The sequence below is a fragment of the Aethalodelphis obliquidens genome, unplaced genomic scaffold (assembly GCF_003676395.1).
Source record: "Aethalodelphis obliquidens isolate GAN/ISIS:26980383/991018 unplaced genomic scaffold, ASM367639v1 scaffold4, whole genome shotgun sequence".
NCBI lineage: Eukaryota > Metazoa > Chordata > Mammalia > Artiodactyla > Delphinidae > Aethalodelphis > Aethalodelphis obliquidens.
In genome coordinates, this window is record NW_020837948.1 from 53553601 (window position 1) to 53571341 (window position 17741).

General features: G+C 35.5%; 1 protein-coding gene across 2 annotated transcripts in view; it reads right to left on the minus strand.

The window, feature by feature from the left end:
* MSH3 (mutS homolog 3) overlaps positions 1-17741 on the minus strand; it is a 183893-nt gene that overhangs the window by 75207 nt on the left and 90945 nt on the right. For both annotated transcript variants that reach the window (XM_027100714.1, XM_027100715.1), the window contains exons 14-16: positions 7747-7934; positions 6849-7017; positions 991-1055 (exon numbers count right to left, since the gene is read on the minus strand). In XM_027100714.1, the coding sequence (XP_026956515.1) occupies positions 991-1055; positions 6849-7017; positions 7747-7934 (422 nt within the window). The remainder of the gene's footprint in view (positions 1-990; positions 1056-6848; positions 7018-7746; positions 7935-17741) is intronic.

Below are 17741 nucleotides of genomic sequence, written 5' to 3' on the forward strand. Positions count from 1 at the left end.
CAGATAAAGAATGCCTGCAAAATGAGGAAACATTCCCTAAAATCAATAATACCCAAAATTCAATTATAGCTTCTGGTAACATAGGAAAAAAAAGGATGGTATCAGGGGTAAAGAAACCCATGACTGTGCCTTCAGGATCCTTTGATAGTGGCCATGGATAATAAATAGTTTTCTTTTTTAATTAAAATAATAATTAAAATTCATAATCATTCACACATCATGTCAAAATAATGTTAAAATTTCCTTCCATTCTTAACATAGAGTTCCTTCATACCATCACCAGCTACTAGTCCCTCTTCTACTATCTTAGGCAAATGTAGTATTTTCATCTCAAGTTCATGCAAACATATTAACAGTAGTAATAAATATTTCACAAACGATGCTACTCACAAGAGGAAATACACTTCGATAAAACCACTTCTTTAAAAGAGTCCCCACTTGGGGATTAATACCTAACCAAGGAGAAAAGGCAGGGTCTCAACGCGGTTCTCTAATTTTGTTTCTGATTATTTTCATCAATTCATGATATAACTTAAAAAAAAAAAAAGAACATGTAAAGAGCTATTATAACTATGTGCCATGGAAAGCAAGCTCAGTGAGGCACAAAATGAAATGTCAGCTTCTTAAAAGAAATGTCAGGTATAGCATTCATCAAGAAGTTCAAGCAACCAAATTAATCTTGTAACTGAAGGTTCTGCAACTTTCTTTTTCCATGTGTTTAAGGTGTTCTCTGAGGTATAAGAATAAAACAGTAGTTCACAAAACAAGAAAAGTGTACACAAATAAGATACCCTTTGGAAAAAATGTTTTAAAATCCAGGATAAAAAGAGTTTAAGATAATTATTTATCTAGTTAAAGTTCCATAAAGAAACTGAAGGGCCAAAATTGCTTTTAATGTCAAGGATGTGGTTATTAACATACCAGAAGCATGCAGGTAAACACATGTCATAATTCACGTTAATAAGAAAAAACATGTATTTTTAAACTTACCTTCCAACCTTAACCCAATCAGTTGGTATACAAGATACAGCAGAATTCTTTACCTCAATCATAAACTAAAATAAATACAAATAAAGGTTAGATATTTAAATGATTAACCATTATATTTTTAAATCTTTTAAATCTTCCTCAAAATTGTTCTATAATAGCTGAAAATAAATGTAATGATTGTAATTCAAAAAAAAAAACTGTGCTATAATAGTCTAGCAAATATTAATCTAAACATTCAAAATAAATCCAGTATTGTTATTGGGAGAGTTCACATGTGTCCGCACAACCAAATATTATTAATTAGGGTTTCAATACTTGGGATAAAGTACAATTTGTATTCAGCAAAAAGTTTGTGATAAAGGATATAACTTGGCGCTTTAATGTTTGTAACACTGTTATGTTCATACTACGAATGGTGATTTTTCTTTAATGACCTTTTTCATTTATTACTACCCACTTATCTTAAGAATTCTATTACTCAGTAATAAGACTGAATTTCTAAGTGCATAAAATTTTAAAATATTTGATTATTAGATGTTATATCAGCTTGAGATATGGTCAGTCCCTAATTCTGAACAGAAGAGGATTCATCGTAATAGTTTTTATCCAAGAAACCTAAGTCCTCTAAAAGTATACTCAGACAAAGCACTTAACTTCCTCAGCAATTAAGGGAGGAATAGATTTCTTCACGAGTGTCTTCTTTAAGTTTTCATTTATCTGAACCATATATTTATAGATCCAACTGTACTCTACAAGCTTTTCTGAAATCATCCAGGAAGTAAATGAAATCACTACTTCAATCACACCTTCCATTTTTAGTACTAGTTATATATCATCTCTTCTTCCTGTTCACTTTCCTGTATTATTGCAATGAAACTTAATGTTTTATTTAAATAAATAAACAAATAAAAAATACACTTATTTTGTATGGGATGGGACCCAGAAGCTCTGTGGCGGCCACTAATTTTGAGATGGCTACAGGAACTTTGTCACATGTTTTACAACATTTCAGGTATTTATAATAGGCATATTATTAATAGTATCAGCCTGGGACTTCCCTGGTGGTCCAGTGGTGGAGAGTTTGCCTTCTAATGCAGGGGATGCAGGTTCGATCCCTGGTCAGGGAACTAAGATCCCAAATGCCGCGGGGCAACTAAGCCCGTGCGCGACAACTACTGAGCTCGTGTGCTTCAACTAGAGCCCGCACACTGCAAACTACAGAGCTCATGCACTCTGGAGCCTGCATGCCACAACTAGAGAGAGAAAACCCACGCTCCAAAACTAGAGAGAAACCCACGCACCACAACAAAGAGCCCACGTGCTGCAACTGCAACTAAGACCCAACACAGCCAAAAAAAAAAAAGTATCAGCCTAGCTTTTGAGTTTACTTTTCTATTAATAGAAACATTGTAGCTTTTACATTAATTATAATAGGAATTAATGGTTAATTTTAAGAATTTTCATCCTTAGCAAAGATTTTATAACTAACGATGTCCTCTTTTATAGAGGGAATTAATACAATTTCAAATCTGATATATCCAGTTAAAGAGTTAAGAGTGAAGAGTCTTTAAAAGTCCCGTTGGCTAAAAAAAAAAAAGTAACTAAGGAAAAAAGTTCACAAAATAAATATCACTGATGAGAAATCACTTTAAGAGTAGGCTAAAAAATTCTGCTTAAATATTATTTTGAAATATTCTATGAGAAAACATATTGGTCTTTTTAAAAATTAACTGTGGGGGGAGCTATGTCAAAGGCAAACAGCAAAATTGAGGACCACGTTAGATCACTAATATTTGGGAAGGACATGGTAACACAGAGCTCCATAGGAATTACTGCCTAAGGATGGTGGAAATTTTGAAAAGAAGCTACAACTGCCTCAGTGAGGTCTCTGGGCAGCCAGCTAGGATAGTGTACTTAAGTTATTCACCATAACTCTGCAGCATGGCAGCTCTGGATTCAGATCCATGCCTTATACTCATTACCAACTGCCACTGGTCACAGCCCTTTGGAGCACCTTGGGAATAGTTTGGACCATAACTGTTCAATCTGTAAGTATCCAGGGTCCATTCTAAGGACCACAGCTCCTCAAGCAAGCCATTTATAGAGCCAATACAGGATGGAAAACAGAGTGAGAATCAGGAAAGCTACGTGGACCTCCTGCTTGTTAAACCCCTGGAGTCACTTCCTCAGGTGCTGGTCCTGTGTGTCATCTTTTCAGCCTGTGTTTCTCCTCAGAATTGTCTTCAACTAGCAAATTTTTTTCTGTTCTACACTAGCTATGGAATAGGAAATTTTCTATTTCATGAACATTCTAAGAATGCGAAGACAGGCCTTTTGTTTAGAGACTTTATTACTAAAGAAAAGGAAACTAACAAAAATTGGAAATTAACATATATTTCAGAAATCTTAGAGAGTTCTCATAGCAACTTCCCTCACTCTATAGTTCGTGACTGTGTTTCTCAGGTGCGGATGCTAGAAGTCTGTCCAGATTCATTGTAACAAACCCTCATATTCTTCTGCTGGGATCCAGTTCTGTCCTGGTTAAATGTCAGATATTGTTACTCGATCTACAGCCCGTGGAATCACTGGACTGGCATCATTGTTAAGTTTGCTGAAATTCTTATCACACTCCAGAAACTGCTCTCCGTTTTCTCCAAGGCCACACTTCACCCATTCCTATTCTCCCCACTTTCTTTCCCACTACGTCTTAGGAATTTGCAAATATTTTTTATTTAGATGTAAAATATAACAGAGATTGCTTTCTACGTCTTAAACCTGCTAAGCAGATATTTGGATATGCTGCAAATTAATAAAATTGTTTCTACAGATTTTCCACTAACATTTCTTTCCTTTTCCTTAAGAAAACTACTAATCAATACTGCCTCAAGTCTAAATATCATCCCATGCCTATTCCATATCTGATTCAAGGTTAAGAAACAATTCTCTCCACAGATAAAACATGAAAGAGACTGCCACAGAAGCAATGAACTAACTATGTAAAGCTATGTAAATTTCTGCTTTCATTACTTTCTTTCCAGGATTTTCTTTCTTTCACTATTTTCTAAACCAATACTCTCCGAGTCAGACACAATAATTTACCATAGTCAATAAGGCTTAGTATTCTAACACGTAAAAACTGGGAACAAAGGTGAAAAAAATGAATGGTGCCAAAAGTAACACTGACTTGACAGTCTATTTTTACTAATATTAACAAGATCCATGTACCACATAGGGCTGCTATAACAGGTTTTTAAAAATATATTACAAAGTTATATGTATGGAAATAAAATTTCAGACAGAACCAAAGGGTATAAAATAAGAACCACATATATATAAAACAAGGGTTTTCCTTCTCTCCTCCTTCACTTCTCAGAGGTAATCATATTTGATGGAGTCTGTTCTTATTCCTTTGAGTATCTCTAAATTTGCTTATAACTTCAGTACAAATATTTAAACAGAATTTGATTATAACAATGCTGACTATCATTTGGTGTTCGAATGAACAGAATCACTAATTCCCAAAAAATGTTATAAAAGTGATTCTGTATTGATGTACTATTAAGATTCTACAGATGAAAAAAAAAAAAACAGGGCTTCCCTGGTGGCGCAGTGGTTGAGAGTCCGCCTGCCGATGCAGGGGACACGGGTTTGTGTCCCGGTCCGGGAAGATCCCACATGCCGCAGAGCAGTTGGGCCCGTGAGCCATGGCCGCTGAGCCTGCGCGTCCAGAGCCTGTGCTCCGCAACGGGAGAGGCCACAACAGTGAGAGGCCCGCGTATGCAAGAAAAAAAAAAAAACAAAAAAACAACAAGAATCCATCCTATTGTTAAAAACTAAGAAATTTCTTGCCTCAAACTTATCACCTTAACTTAGTAAAGGTTAAAAATAATAAGATAATTTACCTTCCTTGTTAATCCTTTGTAATCCAATTACTTAATCTCCACTCTGCGCTTTTTCTTAAATGTCAATGCTATACTGATACAAAATAACTAATCTACTATCCCTTATGAATTCCTAATCAGTTTTCCCCATTTTTACTTTAAAACTGCCAAATGAATCCATGGCTGTCTTCCAAAGCCTTGAGCTTTATTTAAGTCTGAATAGTATGAGCTCTAAAATGTCTGGATTTTATCAAATAAAATCTATGATGTTGATAATCCCTTGTATTAATATTTGTGAGTTGAGTGAAGTAACGACATGGTATAAAGATTGGAGGCAGACCTGGGCTGGAAATGAGCTTCTAACTTGGGTAACTTATCTCACTATACTATGCCAAGTCTCAGTTTTCTTTCCTGCAAAACTGGAATAATCCCTTTTTGTGTTGTTACAAGGATTAGTAATATATGCAAAGCACTTAGCACCATTCTGAACATTAACAAGTGCTTGACAAATGGTAACTATATTACTATTATTAGTATTATATGAATAATATGTGCATAGTGCTTTCCAATTAGAAAATACTTTCATGTATTTTAACTCAATTGGTCTTCACAGTAGTCTCACTACAGAGGTGACTCTTCCATGGTCATGTAGCATGTAAGTGGTAGAAATGGCATCTTTCCCCACTGTAATACCAGGTAACCACTTTTCTACTAAACATCTTTTATTAATGTATCAAGCAATTTTGATCATCTCATTTTCATCAAATAGAACAGAACAGTGGCACTGAGATCACTTGTCAGTTTGCAAGGTCATAATTATATAGTGAAACCAAGAGATACAATTAAGTATTTGGTATTTGCCTGTTCAGGGGAAGAATGAGAAGTAAGTATATGTAGGGTGAAGTCATTTTTCTGTTATATAGAGCTCTATGTGGAATGCATTATGAAATGTCTGCCTTCGTATAATATCTTAATTTTGTCTAGAAGACAGGCTGTCTTAATCACTGGTCTGTTATATTAATAAACATTTTAATAAAGATTATAATTTACTGTAGAATTTCTCATTTCAAGTAATCAAACAAATCAACACTTGGCTAAATAGATAAAGCTGTGCAAATATTTTTAAAACATTTGAAATTACACTTTTCCCCACTAGAAAAATATCTATTTTTAAAAATTCTGAATAAAATGTTCATCCTATAGAAATTATTCACAAATTCCCTAATTTGCTATTTTAACAAAGTAGAATTTTTCAGATCCCCTCAGTTGGAATCTTTATATTTTATTAAACCTAAGATGTAGAAGTAGCAACACGTCAAGACTCAGAATAGGACCGACAGATATAAGTACACTTTAAAAAGCATACTTATTACTGGTTCTCTTTCAGATACTAATATCAAACTTTAAACAGAAATACACATACCAAAAAACACATTCTAGATAGCACCATAATCTTATGGAAGATCCACTAAATGTAGGTTTTTGCTATAGTTTTTTTTTCAGTTCTTTTAGCAGCTATACTGCTTCAAAAGGAACCCCTGCCATTTAATCACTTTGTGATCCAATTAGTGTAGGTTATTCACTACATTAGGTGGTTTGTATCATTTCATCATCTGCAGGCCGGGAGAAAAAGACTAACTTCTCTCTCCCGGATTTAGGGCAAATGAAGTCTTGAAAGTTATTATTTACAATAGTCAAGGTTCTCTACAATTTCAATAGATAATATTAAAACACATGTAACATTAAGTTCCATGGTTTTACCAAGACTAAAGTAAATAAGCAAACCAAATACTGTTATTAAAAGAAAATTCTTATCAAAACAAGCTATTACAATATATTTCCAAGAAACAAAACAGAAAATCTGAAAAAAAAGAAAACAATAATACTTTCATCTATCCTCAGATTTTTATTTACATTTTAAAATATCCTTTCCAATTGAGAAAAACTAATGTAAAAGAAAAGTATGTTTGATACTACCTCCTGTCCTGATACTGTCACATATTGTGCAGAAGGATTTTTTAGTATTTTTCGTATTTCTTGCAAATGTGTTTGGATCTTGTCAGTAACTTCCTGAATTTCGTCCTTCCTCTTTTTTATTAAAGGGAAGTGAGAAAGGTCTTTGAATAATTCGGTTTTATCCCCAATCCTAAAAGAATGAGAAAATGCAAATACATATATTAAAGCATATTACTTACACCAATTAACAATTATTTTTGAAAACATAATGAAAGACCAAAGGGTAGCAAGTCAGGAGAACAAGATTTTAATTCCAGCTCTTCCACTAAATACTTATGGGTGAGTTTCTTAATTTCTTTGAAGACAGACAAAGTTACCCTAACATTATTTTCATTTTGCAAGTTCATGATTGCCATGGTGAAACCAAGAGATGAAAGTCAATATTTCATGTTGTATATTCAGAAAATAAACACTAATGTAAATACTGCCAAATCTTTTTTCTTATACATAGAGTTCTTTGTGGGATAAATTGTAAAACGACTACTCCTTAGAGGATAACTTTCCTTCCACAGTTTCTGAATATAAAGCAGAGGATCTCTGGATATCTAGCAAATAAGCACAAGATGCCATCTGCTATCTATTTTTGGATTAATAAACTGCTACTACTTGCTCGACCTGGACTTTACCTTTTCATCACCTGATACCTGGAGAAGTACCACATTTGTTCTGTATGACGGAACTGCCTAAACACTAAGTGTTATTTCCAGCTGTAATATAGAGCCTTTAGTATCTGATCACATTTCTAGTTTTACATGCAACTTCTATCATTACTTCTATAGAAGCTTAAGTATCCACACATCAAATGGCAAATACATTACTTTCACTGCTAGAAAGGAAGAACTAAGGGTCTGCTACTTACTTGGCAGCTTGTTCATTGAGAATCTTTAAGTAATGCTCCACTGGACTGAGGAGTTCAGGAATTTCTGAAATAAATGTCTGGAGCAACTCTGACTGAACATGGGAATTAACAGCAGGTATTAGTGCTTGAAATTCTGACTTCAGGTGATACAGGGTTTTGACAATCAGGAAGAACTCTTGCGTAGAACACTGAAAATAGAAATATTTTTCCTAAATATCATAACATATGTGAAAATGAAATATAGTTAGTGGTCGTTTTAAAGGTAGAATCAGAATAAAAGAAAATTTTAATTTACCGTATAAATTAGTTAATTGAAATAAAGTTTTTGTTGATATGTCCTAAATGTTAATAGTTTAAGCACTTTATAAGATAATATTTTCAAGCTATAAAGAAAATAATTTGAGTCAAGGATAGGAAAGCCAATACTTGTTCAGTATTTTTTCATTTTAAAATATGTTGACCATATAACAAAAATACAGTAAACAATGTCGCAAAAAAAAAGAATAATTCTGAGAAAATATCTGCAAAACATTTAAGAGATAAAGGGCAAAATTCTCTCAAGTATAATGAGGTTTTACAAATTGACATGGAAAAGATGAATAATCCAAAGAAGAGTGGCTAAACGAACTGACTATGAAGCTCATAGAAAAAAATGTCCAATAAGCACATGATTAATGTCACATATAATTAGGATAAGCAAATTAAAATGACAAGATAGCATTTTTCACTCATCAGAATGTCAAAGATTTTAAAGTATGATAATAGCTAAGTCACATAGAGTGTGAAAAATGACACTTTTATATACTACTAGTAGAGGCGTAACTTTCTTGAAGAGCAATTTGGCATATATTTATAATAAAAAGTGTATATACCCTTTGACTAAACAATTCCACTTTAAAGAATTTAACTAAAATTATTTTTCACAAGTAGTGAAAATCTTTACAGTAGCACTGTTGGTAATAATATTAAAAAGATGAATAAGAAACAAGTATCCAGCAATTGAGATATTAGGAAAAACTCGTTCAATGTGATACTATAAAACAGTTAAAAAACTGTAAACTGACATCTGTAAATACTGATGTGCAGGTTGATATGGAACTCTGTAGTTTCAACATATATTAAATATACATAGTATATGTTTACACTATATACCATATATGTATTTACACAGTAAAATATCATTTGTGATTCTTTGAACTATATATATTATTCTACAGAAATAAAAGTATAAATTGAAAATTTCTGGAAAGTACACATGTAACTTTCTCTAGTTACCTCTGGGTAGTGGATATGTAGGAGGGTGGTAAAGGGAGACTTTTTACTCTTTATTTTACACTCCTGTATACTGTTGTAATTTTGTAACATGAACGTGAATAATTTTTTCAGGGGCGTATAGTTGTTTTATAATGTTGTGTTACTTTCTACTGTACAGTGAAGTGGAGTTCCCTGTGCTATATATCATACTCTTATTAGTTATCTATTTTATACATATTAGTGTATTTATGTCAAACCCAATCTTCCAATTCACCCCACCACCGCCCCACCACTTTCCCCCCTTGGTGTCCATACATTTGTTCTCTATATCTGTGTCTCTATTTCTGCATTGCAAACTCTTTATCTGTATCATTTTTCTAGATTCCACATATATTCGTTAATATACAATATTTGTTTTTCTCTTTCTAACTTACTTCACTCTGTATGACAGTGTGCAGGTCCATCCACGTCTCTACAAATTACCCAATTTCATTCTTTTTATGGCTGAGTAATATTCCATTGTATATACGTACCATATCTTCTTTATCCATTTGTCTATCGATGGGCATTTAGGTGCGTCCATGACCTGCCCATTATAAATAGTGCTGCAATGAACACTTGGGTGCATGTGTCTTTTTGAATTATGGTTTTCTCTGAGTATATGCCCAGTAGTAGGATTGCTGGGTGATATAGTAGTTCTATTTTTAGTTTCTTAAGGAAGCTCCACACTGTTCTCCATAGTGGCTGTATCAATTTACATTCCCACCAACAGTGCAAGAGGGTTCCCTTTTCTCCACACCCTCTCCAGCATATACTGTTTGTAGATTTTGTGATGATGTCCATTCTAACTAGTGTGAGGCGTTACCTCATTGTAGCTTTGATTTGCATTTCTCTAATAATTAGTGAGGTTGAGCAGCTTTTTATTGCCTCTTGGCCACCTGTATGTCTTCTTTGGAGAAATGTCTATTTAGGTCTTCCACCCATTTTTGGATTCGGTTGTTTATTTTTTTCATGTTGAGCTGCATGAACTGTTTACATATTTTGGAGATTAATCCTTTGTCCGTTGATTCGTTTGCAAATATTTTCTCCCATTCTGAGCGCTGTCTTTTCATCTTGTTTATAGTTTCATTTGCAGTGCAAAAAATTTAAGTTTCATTATATCCCATTTGTTTATTTTTGTTTTTATTTCCATTACTCTGGGAGGTGGGTCAAAAAAGATCTTGCTGTGATTTATGTCAGAGTGTTCTTCCCACGTTTTCCTCTAAGAGTTTTATAGTGCCTGGTCTTACATTTAAGTTTTAATCCATTTTGAGTTTATTTTTGTGTATGGTGTTAGTGGAGTGTTCTAATTTCATTGTTTTACATGTAGCTGTCCAGTTTTCCCAGTGTCACTTATTGAAGAGACTGTCTTTTTCTCCATTGTATATCCTTGCCTCCTTTGTCAGAGATAAGTTGACCATAGGTGCGTGGGTTTATCTCTGGGATTTCTATGCAGTTCCATTGATCTATATTTCTGTTTTTGTGCCAGTACCATATTGTCTAGATTACTGTAGCTTTGTAGTATACTCTGAAGTCAGGGAGTTTGATTCCTCCAGCTCCGGTTTTTTTCTCAAGATCACTTTGGCTATTCGGGGTCTTTTGTGTTTCCATACAAATTGTAAGATTTTTTGTTCTACTTCTGTGAAAAATACCATTGGTATTTTGATAGGGATTGCACTGAATCTGTGGATTGCTTTTAGTAGTACAGTCAAATTTTCACAATATTGATTCTTCCAATCCAAGAACATGCTATATCTCTCCATCTGTTTGTGTCATCTTTGATTTCTTTCATCAGTGTTACAGCTTTCTGAATACAGGCCTTTTACCTCCTTAGATAGGTTTATTCCAAGGTATTTTATTCTTTTTGTTGTAATGGTGAATGGGATTGTTTTCTTAAATTTTCTTTCAAATTTTTCATTGTTAATATATAGGAATGCAAAGGATTTCTGTGCATTAATTTTATATCCTGCAACTTTACCAAATTCATTGATTAGCTCTAGTAGTTTTCTGGTGGCATCTTCAGGATTTTCTATGTATAGTATCATGTCATCTGCAAACAGTGACAGTTTTACTTCCTCTTTTCTAATTTGTAGTCCTTTTATTTCTTTTTCTTCTCTGATTGCCATGGGTAGGACCTCCAAAACTATGTTGAGTAATAGTGACAAGAGTGGACATCCTTGTATTGTTCCTGATCCTAGAGGAAATGCTTTCAGTTTTTCACCATTGAGAATGATGTTTGCTGTGGGTTTGTCATATATGACCTTTATTATGTTGAGGTAGGCTCCCTCTATGCCCACTTTCTGGAGAGTTTTTATCGTAAATGGGTGTTGAATTTTGTCAAAAGCTTTTTCTGCATCTAGTGAGATGATCATATGTTTTTTATTCTTCAATTTGTTAATATGGTGTATGACATTAATTAATTTGCATATATTGAAGAAGCCTTCATTTCCTGGGATAAATCCCACTTGATCATGGTGTAGATCCTTTTAAAGTGTTGTTGGATTCTGTCTGCTAGTATTTTATTGAGGATTTTTGCATCTATATTCATCAATGATATTGGTGTGTAATTTTCTTTTTTTGGTCGTACCTTTGTCTGATTTTGGTATCAGGATGATGGTGGCCTCATAGAAAGAGTTTGGGAGTGTTCCTTCCTCTGCAATTTTTTGCAAGAGTTTGAGAAGGATGGGTGTTAGCTCTTCTCTAAATGTTTGATAGAATTCACCTGTGAAGCCATCTGGTCCTGGACTTTTGTTTGCTGGAAGATTTTTAATCACAATTTCAATTTCATTACTTGTGATTGGTCTGTTTATATTTTCTATTTCTACCTGGTTCACTCTTGGAAGATTATACATTTCTAAGAATTTGTCCATTTCTTCCAGGTTGTCCATTTTATTGGCATAGAGTTTCTTGCAGTAGTCTCTTAGGATGCTTTGTATTTCTGCGGTGTCTGTTTTGACTTCTTTTTCATTTCTAATTTTACTAATTTAGTCCTCTCCCTCTTTTTCTTCATGAGTATGGCTAATGGTTTATCAATTTTGTTTGTCTTCTCAAAGAACGAACTTTTCGTTTTATTGATCTTTGCTATTGTTTTCTTTGTCTCTATTTCATTTATTCCTGCTCTGATCTTTGTGATTTCTTTCCTTCTACTAACTTGAGGTTTTTTTGTTCTTCTTTCTCCAGTTCCTTTAGGTGTAAAGTTAGATTTTTTTTTTTTTTTTTTTCTGTGGTATGTGGCCCTCTCACCGCTGTGGCCTCTCCCGTCGCGGAGCACAGGCTCCAGATGCGCAGGCCCAGCAGCCATGGCTCACGGGCCCAGCCGCCCCACGGCACGCGGGATCCTCCCGGACCAGGGCACGAACCCGTGTCCCCTGCCTTGGCAGGCGGACTTTCCACCACTGTGCCACCAGGGAAGCCCTAGATTTTTTATTTGAAATTTTTCTTGTTTCTTGAGAGAGGATTGTACTGCTATAAACTTCCCCATTAGAACTGCTTTTGCTGCATCCCATAGGTTTTGGATCGTCGTGTTTCCATTGTCATTTGCCTCTAGGTATTTTTTGATTTCCTCTTAGATTTCTTCAGTGATATCTTGGTTATTTAGTAGCATATTGTTTAGCCTCCATGTGTTTGCATTTTGCACGGTTTTTTACCTGTAATCTCATTGTGTTGTGGTCAGAAAAGATGCTTGATATGATTTCAATTTTCTTAAATTCACTGAGGCTTGATTTGTGACCCATGATGTGATCTATCCTGGAGAATGTTCTGTGTGCACTTGAGAAGAAAGTGTAATCTGCTGTTTTCGGATGGAACGTCCTATAAGTATCAATTAAATCTATATGTTCTATTGTGTCATTTAAAGCTTATATTTCCTTATTAATTTTCTGCCTGGATGATCTGTCCATTGGTGTAAGTGAGGTGTTAAATTCCCCCACTATTACTGTGTTACTGTCAATTTCCTCTTTTATAGCTGTTAGCATTTGCCTTATGTATTGAGGTGCTCCTTTGTTGGGTGCATATATATTTACAATTGTTATGTCTTCTTAGATTGATCCCTTGATCATTATGTAGTGTCCTTCCTTGTCTTGTAATACTGTTGATTTTAAAGTCTATTTTATCTGTGTACTGCTACTTCAGGTTTCCTTTGATTGTCATTTGCATGGAATATCTTTTTCCATCCCCTCACTTTCAGTCTGTATGTGTCCCTAGGTCTGAAGTGGGTCTCTTGTAGACAGCATATAGATGGGTCTTGTTTTTGTATCCATTTAGCCCATCTGTGTCTTTTGGTTGGGGCATTTAATCCATTCACATTTAAGGTAATTATTGACATGTATGTTCCTATTATCATTTTCTTAATTATTTTGGGTTTGTTTTCTTCTCTTGTGTTTCCCGCTTAGAGACGTTCCTTTAGCATTTGTTGTAGAGCTGGTTTGGTGGTTGGTGCTGAATTCTCTTAGCTTTTGCTTGTCTGTAAAGCTTTTGATTTCTCCATCAAATCTGAATGAGCTCCTTGCTGGGTACAATAATCTTGGTTGTAGGTTCTTCACTTTCATCATTTTAAATATATCGTACCACTCCCTTCTGGCTTGCAGAGTTTCTACTGAGAAATCAGCTGTTAACCTTATGGGAGTTCCCTTGTGTGTTATTTTTCCTTTGTTGCTTTTAATAATTTCTCTTTTTCTTTAATTTTTGTCAATTTGATAACTATGTGTCTCGGTGTGTTTCTCCTTGGTTTTTTCCTACCTGGGACTCTCTGTGCTTCCTGGACTTGGGTGGCTATTTCCTTTCCCACGTTAGGCAAGTTTTCAACTATAATCTCTTCAAACATTTTCTCAGGTCCTTTCTCTCTCTCTTCTCCTTCTGGGACCCGTATGATGCGAACGTTGGTGCATTTAATGTTGTCCCAGAGGTCTCTTAGGCTGTCTTCATTTATTTTCTTTCTTTTTTCTTTTTTCTGTTCTGCAGCAGTGAATTCCACCATTCTGTCTTCCAGGTCACTTATCCGTTCTGCTGCCTCAGTTATTCTGCTACTGATTCCTTCTAGTGTATTTTTCATTTCAGTTATTGTATTGTTCATCTCTGTTTGTTTGTTCTTTAATTCTTCTAGGTGTTTGTTCTTTAATTCTTCTAGGTCTTTGTTAAACATTTCTTGCATCTTCTCGATCTTTGCCTTCATTCTTTTTCCGAGGTCCTGGATCATCTTCACTATCATTATTCTGAATTCTTTTTCAGGAAAGTTGCCTATCTCCACTGCATTCAGTTGTTTTTCTGGGGTTTTATCTTGTTCTTTCATCTGGTACATAGTCCTCTGCCTTTTCATTTTGTCTGTCTTTCTGTGATTGTAGTTTTTGTTCTGCGGGCTGCAGGACTGTAGCTCTTTTTGCTTCTGCTGTCTTCCTTCTGGTGGATGAGGCTATCTAAGAGGCCTGTGTAAGCTTCCTGATGGGAGCGACTGACTAGTGGGTAGAGCTAAGTGTTGCTCTGATGTGCAGAGCTCAGTAAAACTTTAATCCACCTGCCTGCTGATGGGTGGGCCTGTGTTCCCTCCCTGTTGATTGTTTGGCCTGAGGTGACCCAGCACTGGAGGCTACAGGCTCTTTGGTGGGGCTAATAGCAGACTCCAGGAGGGCTCACACCAATGAGTACTTCCCAGAACTTCTGCTACCAGTGTCCTTTCCCGGCAGTGAGCCACCCCCTGCCTCTGCAGGAGACCCTCCAACACTAACAGGTAGGTCTGGTTCAGTCTCCTATGGGGTCACTGCTCCTTCCCCCTGGGTCCTGGTGCACACACTACTTTGTGTGTGCCCTCCAAGAATGGAGTCTCTGTTTCCCTCCAGTCCTGTCGAAGTCCTGCAATCAAATCCCACTGGCCTTCAAAGTCCAATTCTCTGGGGATTCCTCCTCCCATTGCCAGACCCCAGGTTGGGAAGCCTGACATGGGGCTCAGAACCTTCACTGCAGTGGGTGGACTTCTGTGGTATAATCGTTCTCCAGTTTGTGAATCGTCCACCCAGCAGTAATGGGATTTGATTTTACTGTGATTGCACCCCTTCTACCATCTCACTGCGGTTTCTCCTTTGTCTTTGGAACGTGGGGTATCTTTTTTGGTGAGTTCCAGTGCCCTTCTGTCGATGACTGTTCAGCAGTTAGTTGTAATTCCGGTGCTCTCACAAGAGGGAGTGAGCACACGTCCTTCTACTCCATCTTTGAACGTGAATAATTTTTACTTTTGGAGCTTGGGATAAAGAGTATGTGCTAAACATGTGCATCTAATTTCACTCTGTCTTGAAGCTACAGACCAAGATTGTTTTAAAAGTCATGAAACCTCAAGATTAGGAGAAAAAACAACAGCAACAATCCCTTAGAAGCTACAAAGAAAATGGACTAACAGTAATTGACTTAGAAGCCTCAAGGTATTTGAATCTTAAGCAGCTATGAGGAAAAGTAGGACCCCACTTGAGTTATACCCAGAATCCTAAGACTCAGGAACTGGTGGCACAAAGTGGAAGTGGAAGCTGGGAGTAGGGGAGTTGGGAGGGGAGAAAACAACTGGTTGAAAGTGAATTAAGCTGCAATTAAATCCCTCAATCCCCTATTCCTCTATATGCTACTAAACTACCACCATTTCCCTACCCTACAGAAGACTACAGTTGACCCTTGAACAATGTGGAGGTTAGGGGTGCCAACCCTTCACACAGTCAAAAATCTGAATATAACTTTACAGTCAGCCCTGCATATTTGTGTTTCTACACCCATGGATTCAACCAACCATGGATCATGTAGTACTGTAGTACATATTTATTGAAACAAATCTGCTATAAGAGGACACGCACAGTTCAAACCCACACTGTTCAAGGGTCAACTGTAGTTTTCTTCTCTGGAGAAGGTAAAACATAGGGTGTGTGTACCAGCTTCAGGCACAGTGAAGGATGAGAGTACCACCAAAAGCAAGGGATTAAAGTAATGAGTACAAACTGAATGCTGAGATTCCCAGCTGTCCCCATTGAGCTCCCAGAACATTAGCAGTCAGAAAACTGAAAGAGTCCCTGGGGAATCTCACAAGCCTAAGAGGAAAATTCTAAAGATACCATATACCGGGAGTTCCCCCAATAAGTGGACCATTGAGTTCACACTACAGTTCACCTCATAATTTGCAAGCCACATTCAACTACACAGACCTTGCTATCGGCATTTTAGTTCCCCACTCTTTAAAAATGATCAGACAGATTAAAAATTCTAACATGAAATGCAAAAATTAAAACAATCAATTAATGGACCAACAAATACTAGAAGAAATAGAGCCTATACAGGTAGAAGAAATCTTCTAAAAAAAAATGTTAACAATATCCTCAGTTAAACAGAGAATATTGAAATAAGAGTACTGAAATAAACAGAGTATCATGAAGTAAGAATGGCATGTTATTTTTTTAAAAAAAGAAACATTCAGAGAATAAGAAAACAACCAAAAATTTTTAGAACTTGAACTATCAGAGTAGAAATGAAAAATGCAACAAAAGAGGCAGAAGATCAACGTGATAAAATTTCCAAGAAGGTAAAGCAAAAGTGTAAAGAGATGGAAATACAGAAGAAAGTTCGATAATCAGTCCAGAAGATTCAATCAACTCAAATAATAGAGCTGCAGAAAGAAAGAAATCATCAAAAAATAATTCAGAGATGTGTTACATATATACAGTGGACTACTACTCAGCCATAAAAAAAGAATGAAATAATGCCATTTGCAGCAACATGGATGGACTTAGAGATTATCATACTAAGTGAAGGAAGTCAGAAAGAGAAAGACAAATACCATATGATTATCACTTATATGTGGAATCTAAAATATGACACAAATGAACCTATCTATGAAACAGAAACAGACTCATGGACATAGAGAATAGACTTGTGGTTGCCAAGAGGGAGGGGGTTGGGGGAGGGGTGGAGTGGGAGGTTGGGGTTAACACATGTAAGCTATTATATATGGAACAGATAAACAACAAGGTCCTAATGTATAGCACAGAGAACTATATTCAATATCCTGTGATAAATGATAATGGAAAAGAATACATTAAAAAAAGAATGTGTGTATATGTATATATATACATATATATATACATACACACACATATCTGAATCACCTTGTTGTACAGCAGAAATTAACACATTGTAAATCAACTATACTTCAATAAAAAAAAATTTTGAATTTATAATTGTACTTCCAAACTTTAAATAATAATAATAATTCAGAAAAATTTCCCAGAACTTGGTTGCCAGCTTGAAAGGGCCCAATACAATGAATTAAAACAGAACCAAATCATGGCAAATCACCATGAAATTTTAAAACACTGGAGACAGAGAGAATCTTCCATTTCCAGAAGGAGAGAAAAAAGAAGAACAACAACAAAAAGTCACACAAAGAATCAGGAACCAGTATGACTTCAGACTGTTTAACAACAATAGTAGAAGCTATTGAAGAAGACAATGAAGTAACACAAAATTCTGAAGGAAAATAATTTATAGCTTAGAATTTTTATACCCAACCAAACTACCAATCAAATGTGAGAGTAAAAGAAAAAAGACATTTCCAGACATCTGTGTTTCAAAACTTACTTCCAGTACCCTTTCTCAGGATGCTTCAGAACGTACTCTACCAAAATGATGGAATAAACCAAGAGGAAGTTATGGAATACAGAAAACAGAAGATTCAGTTC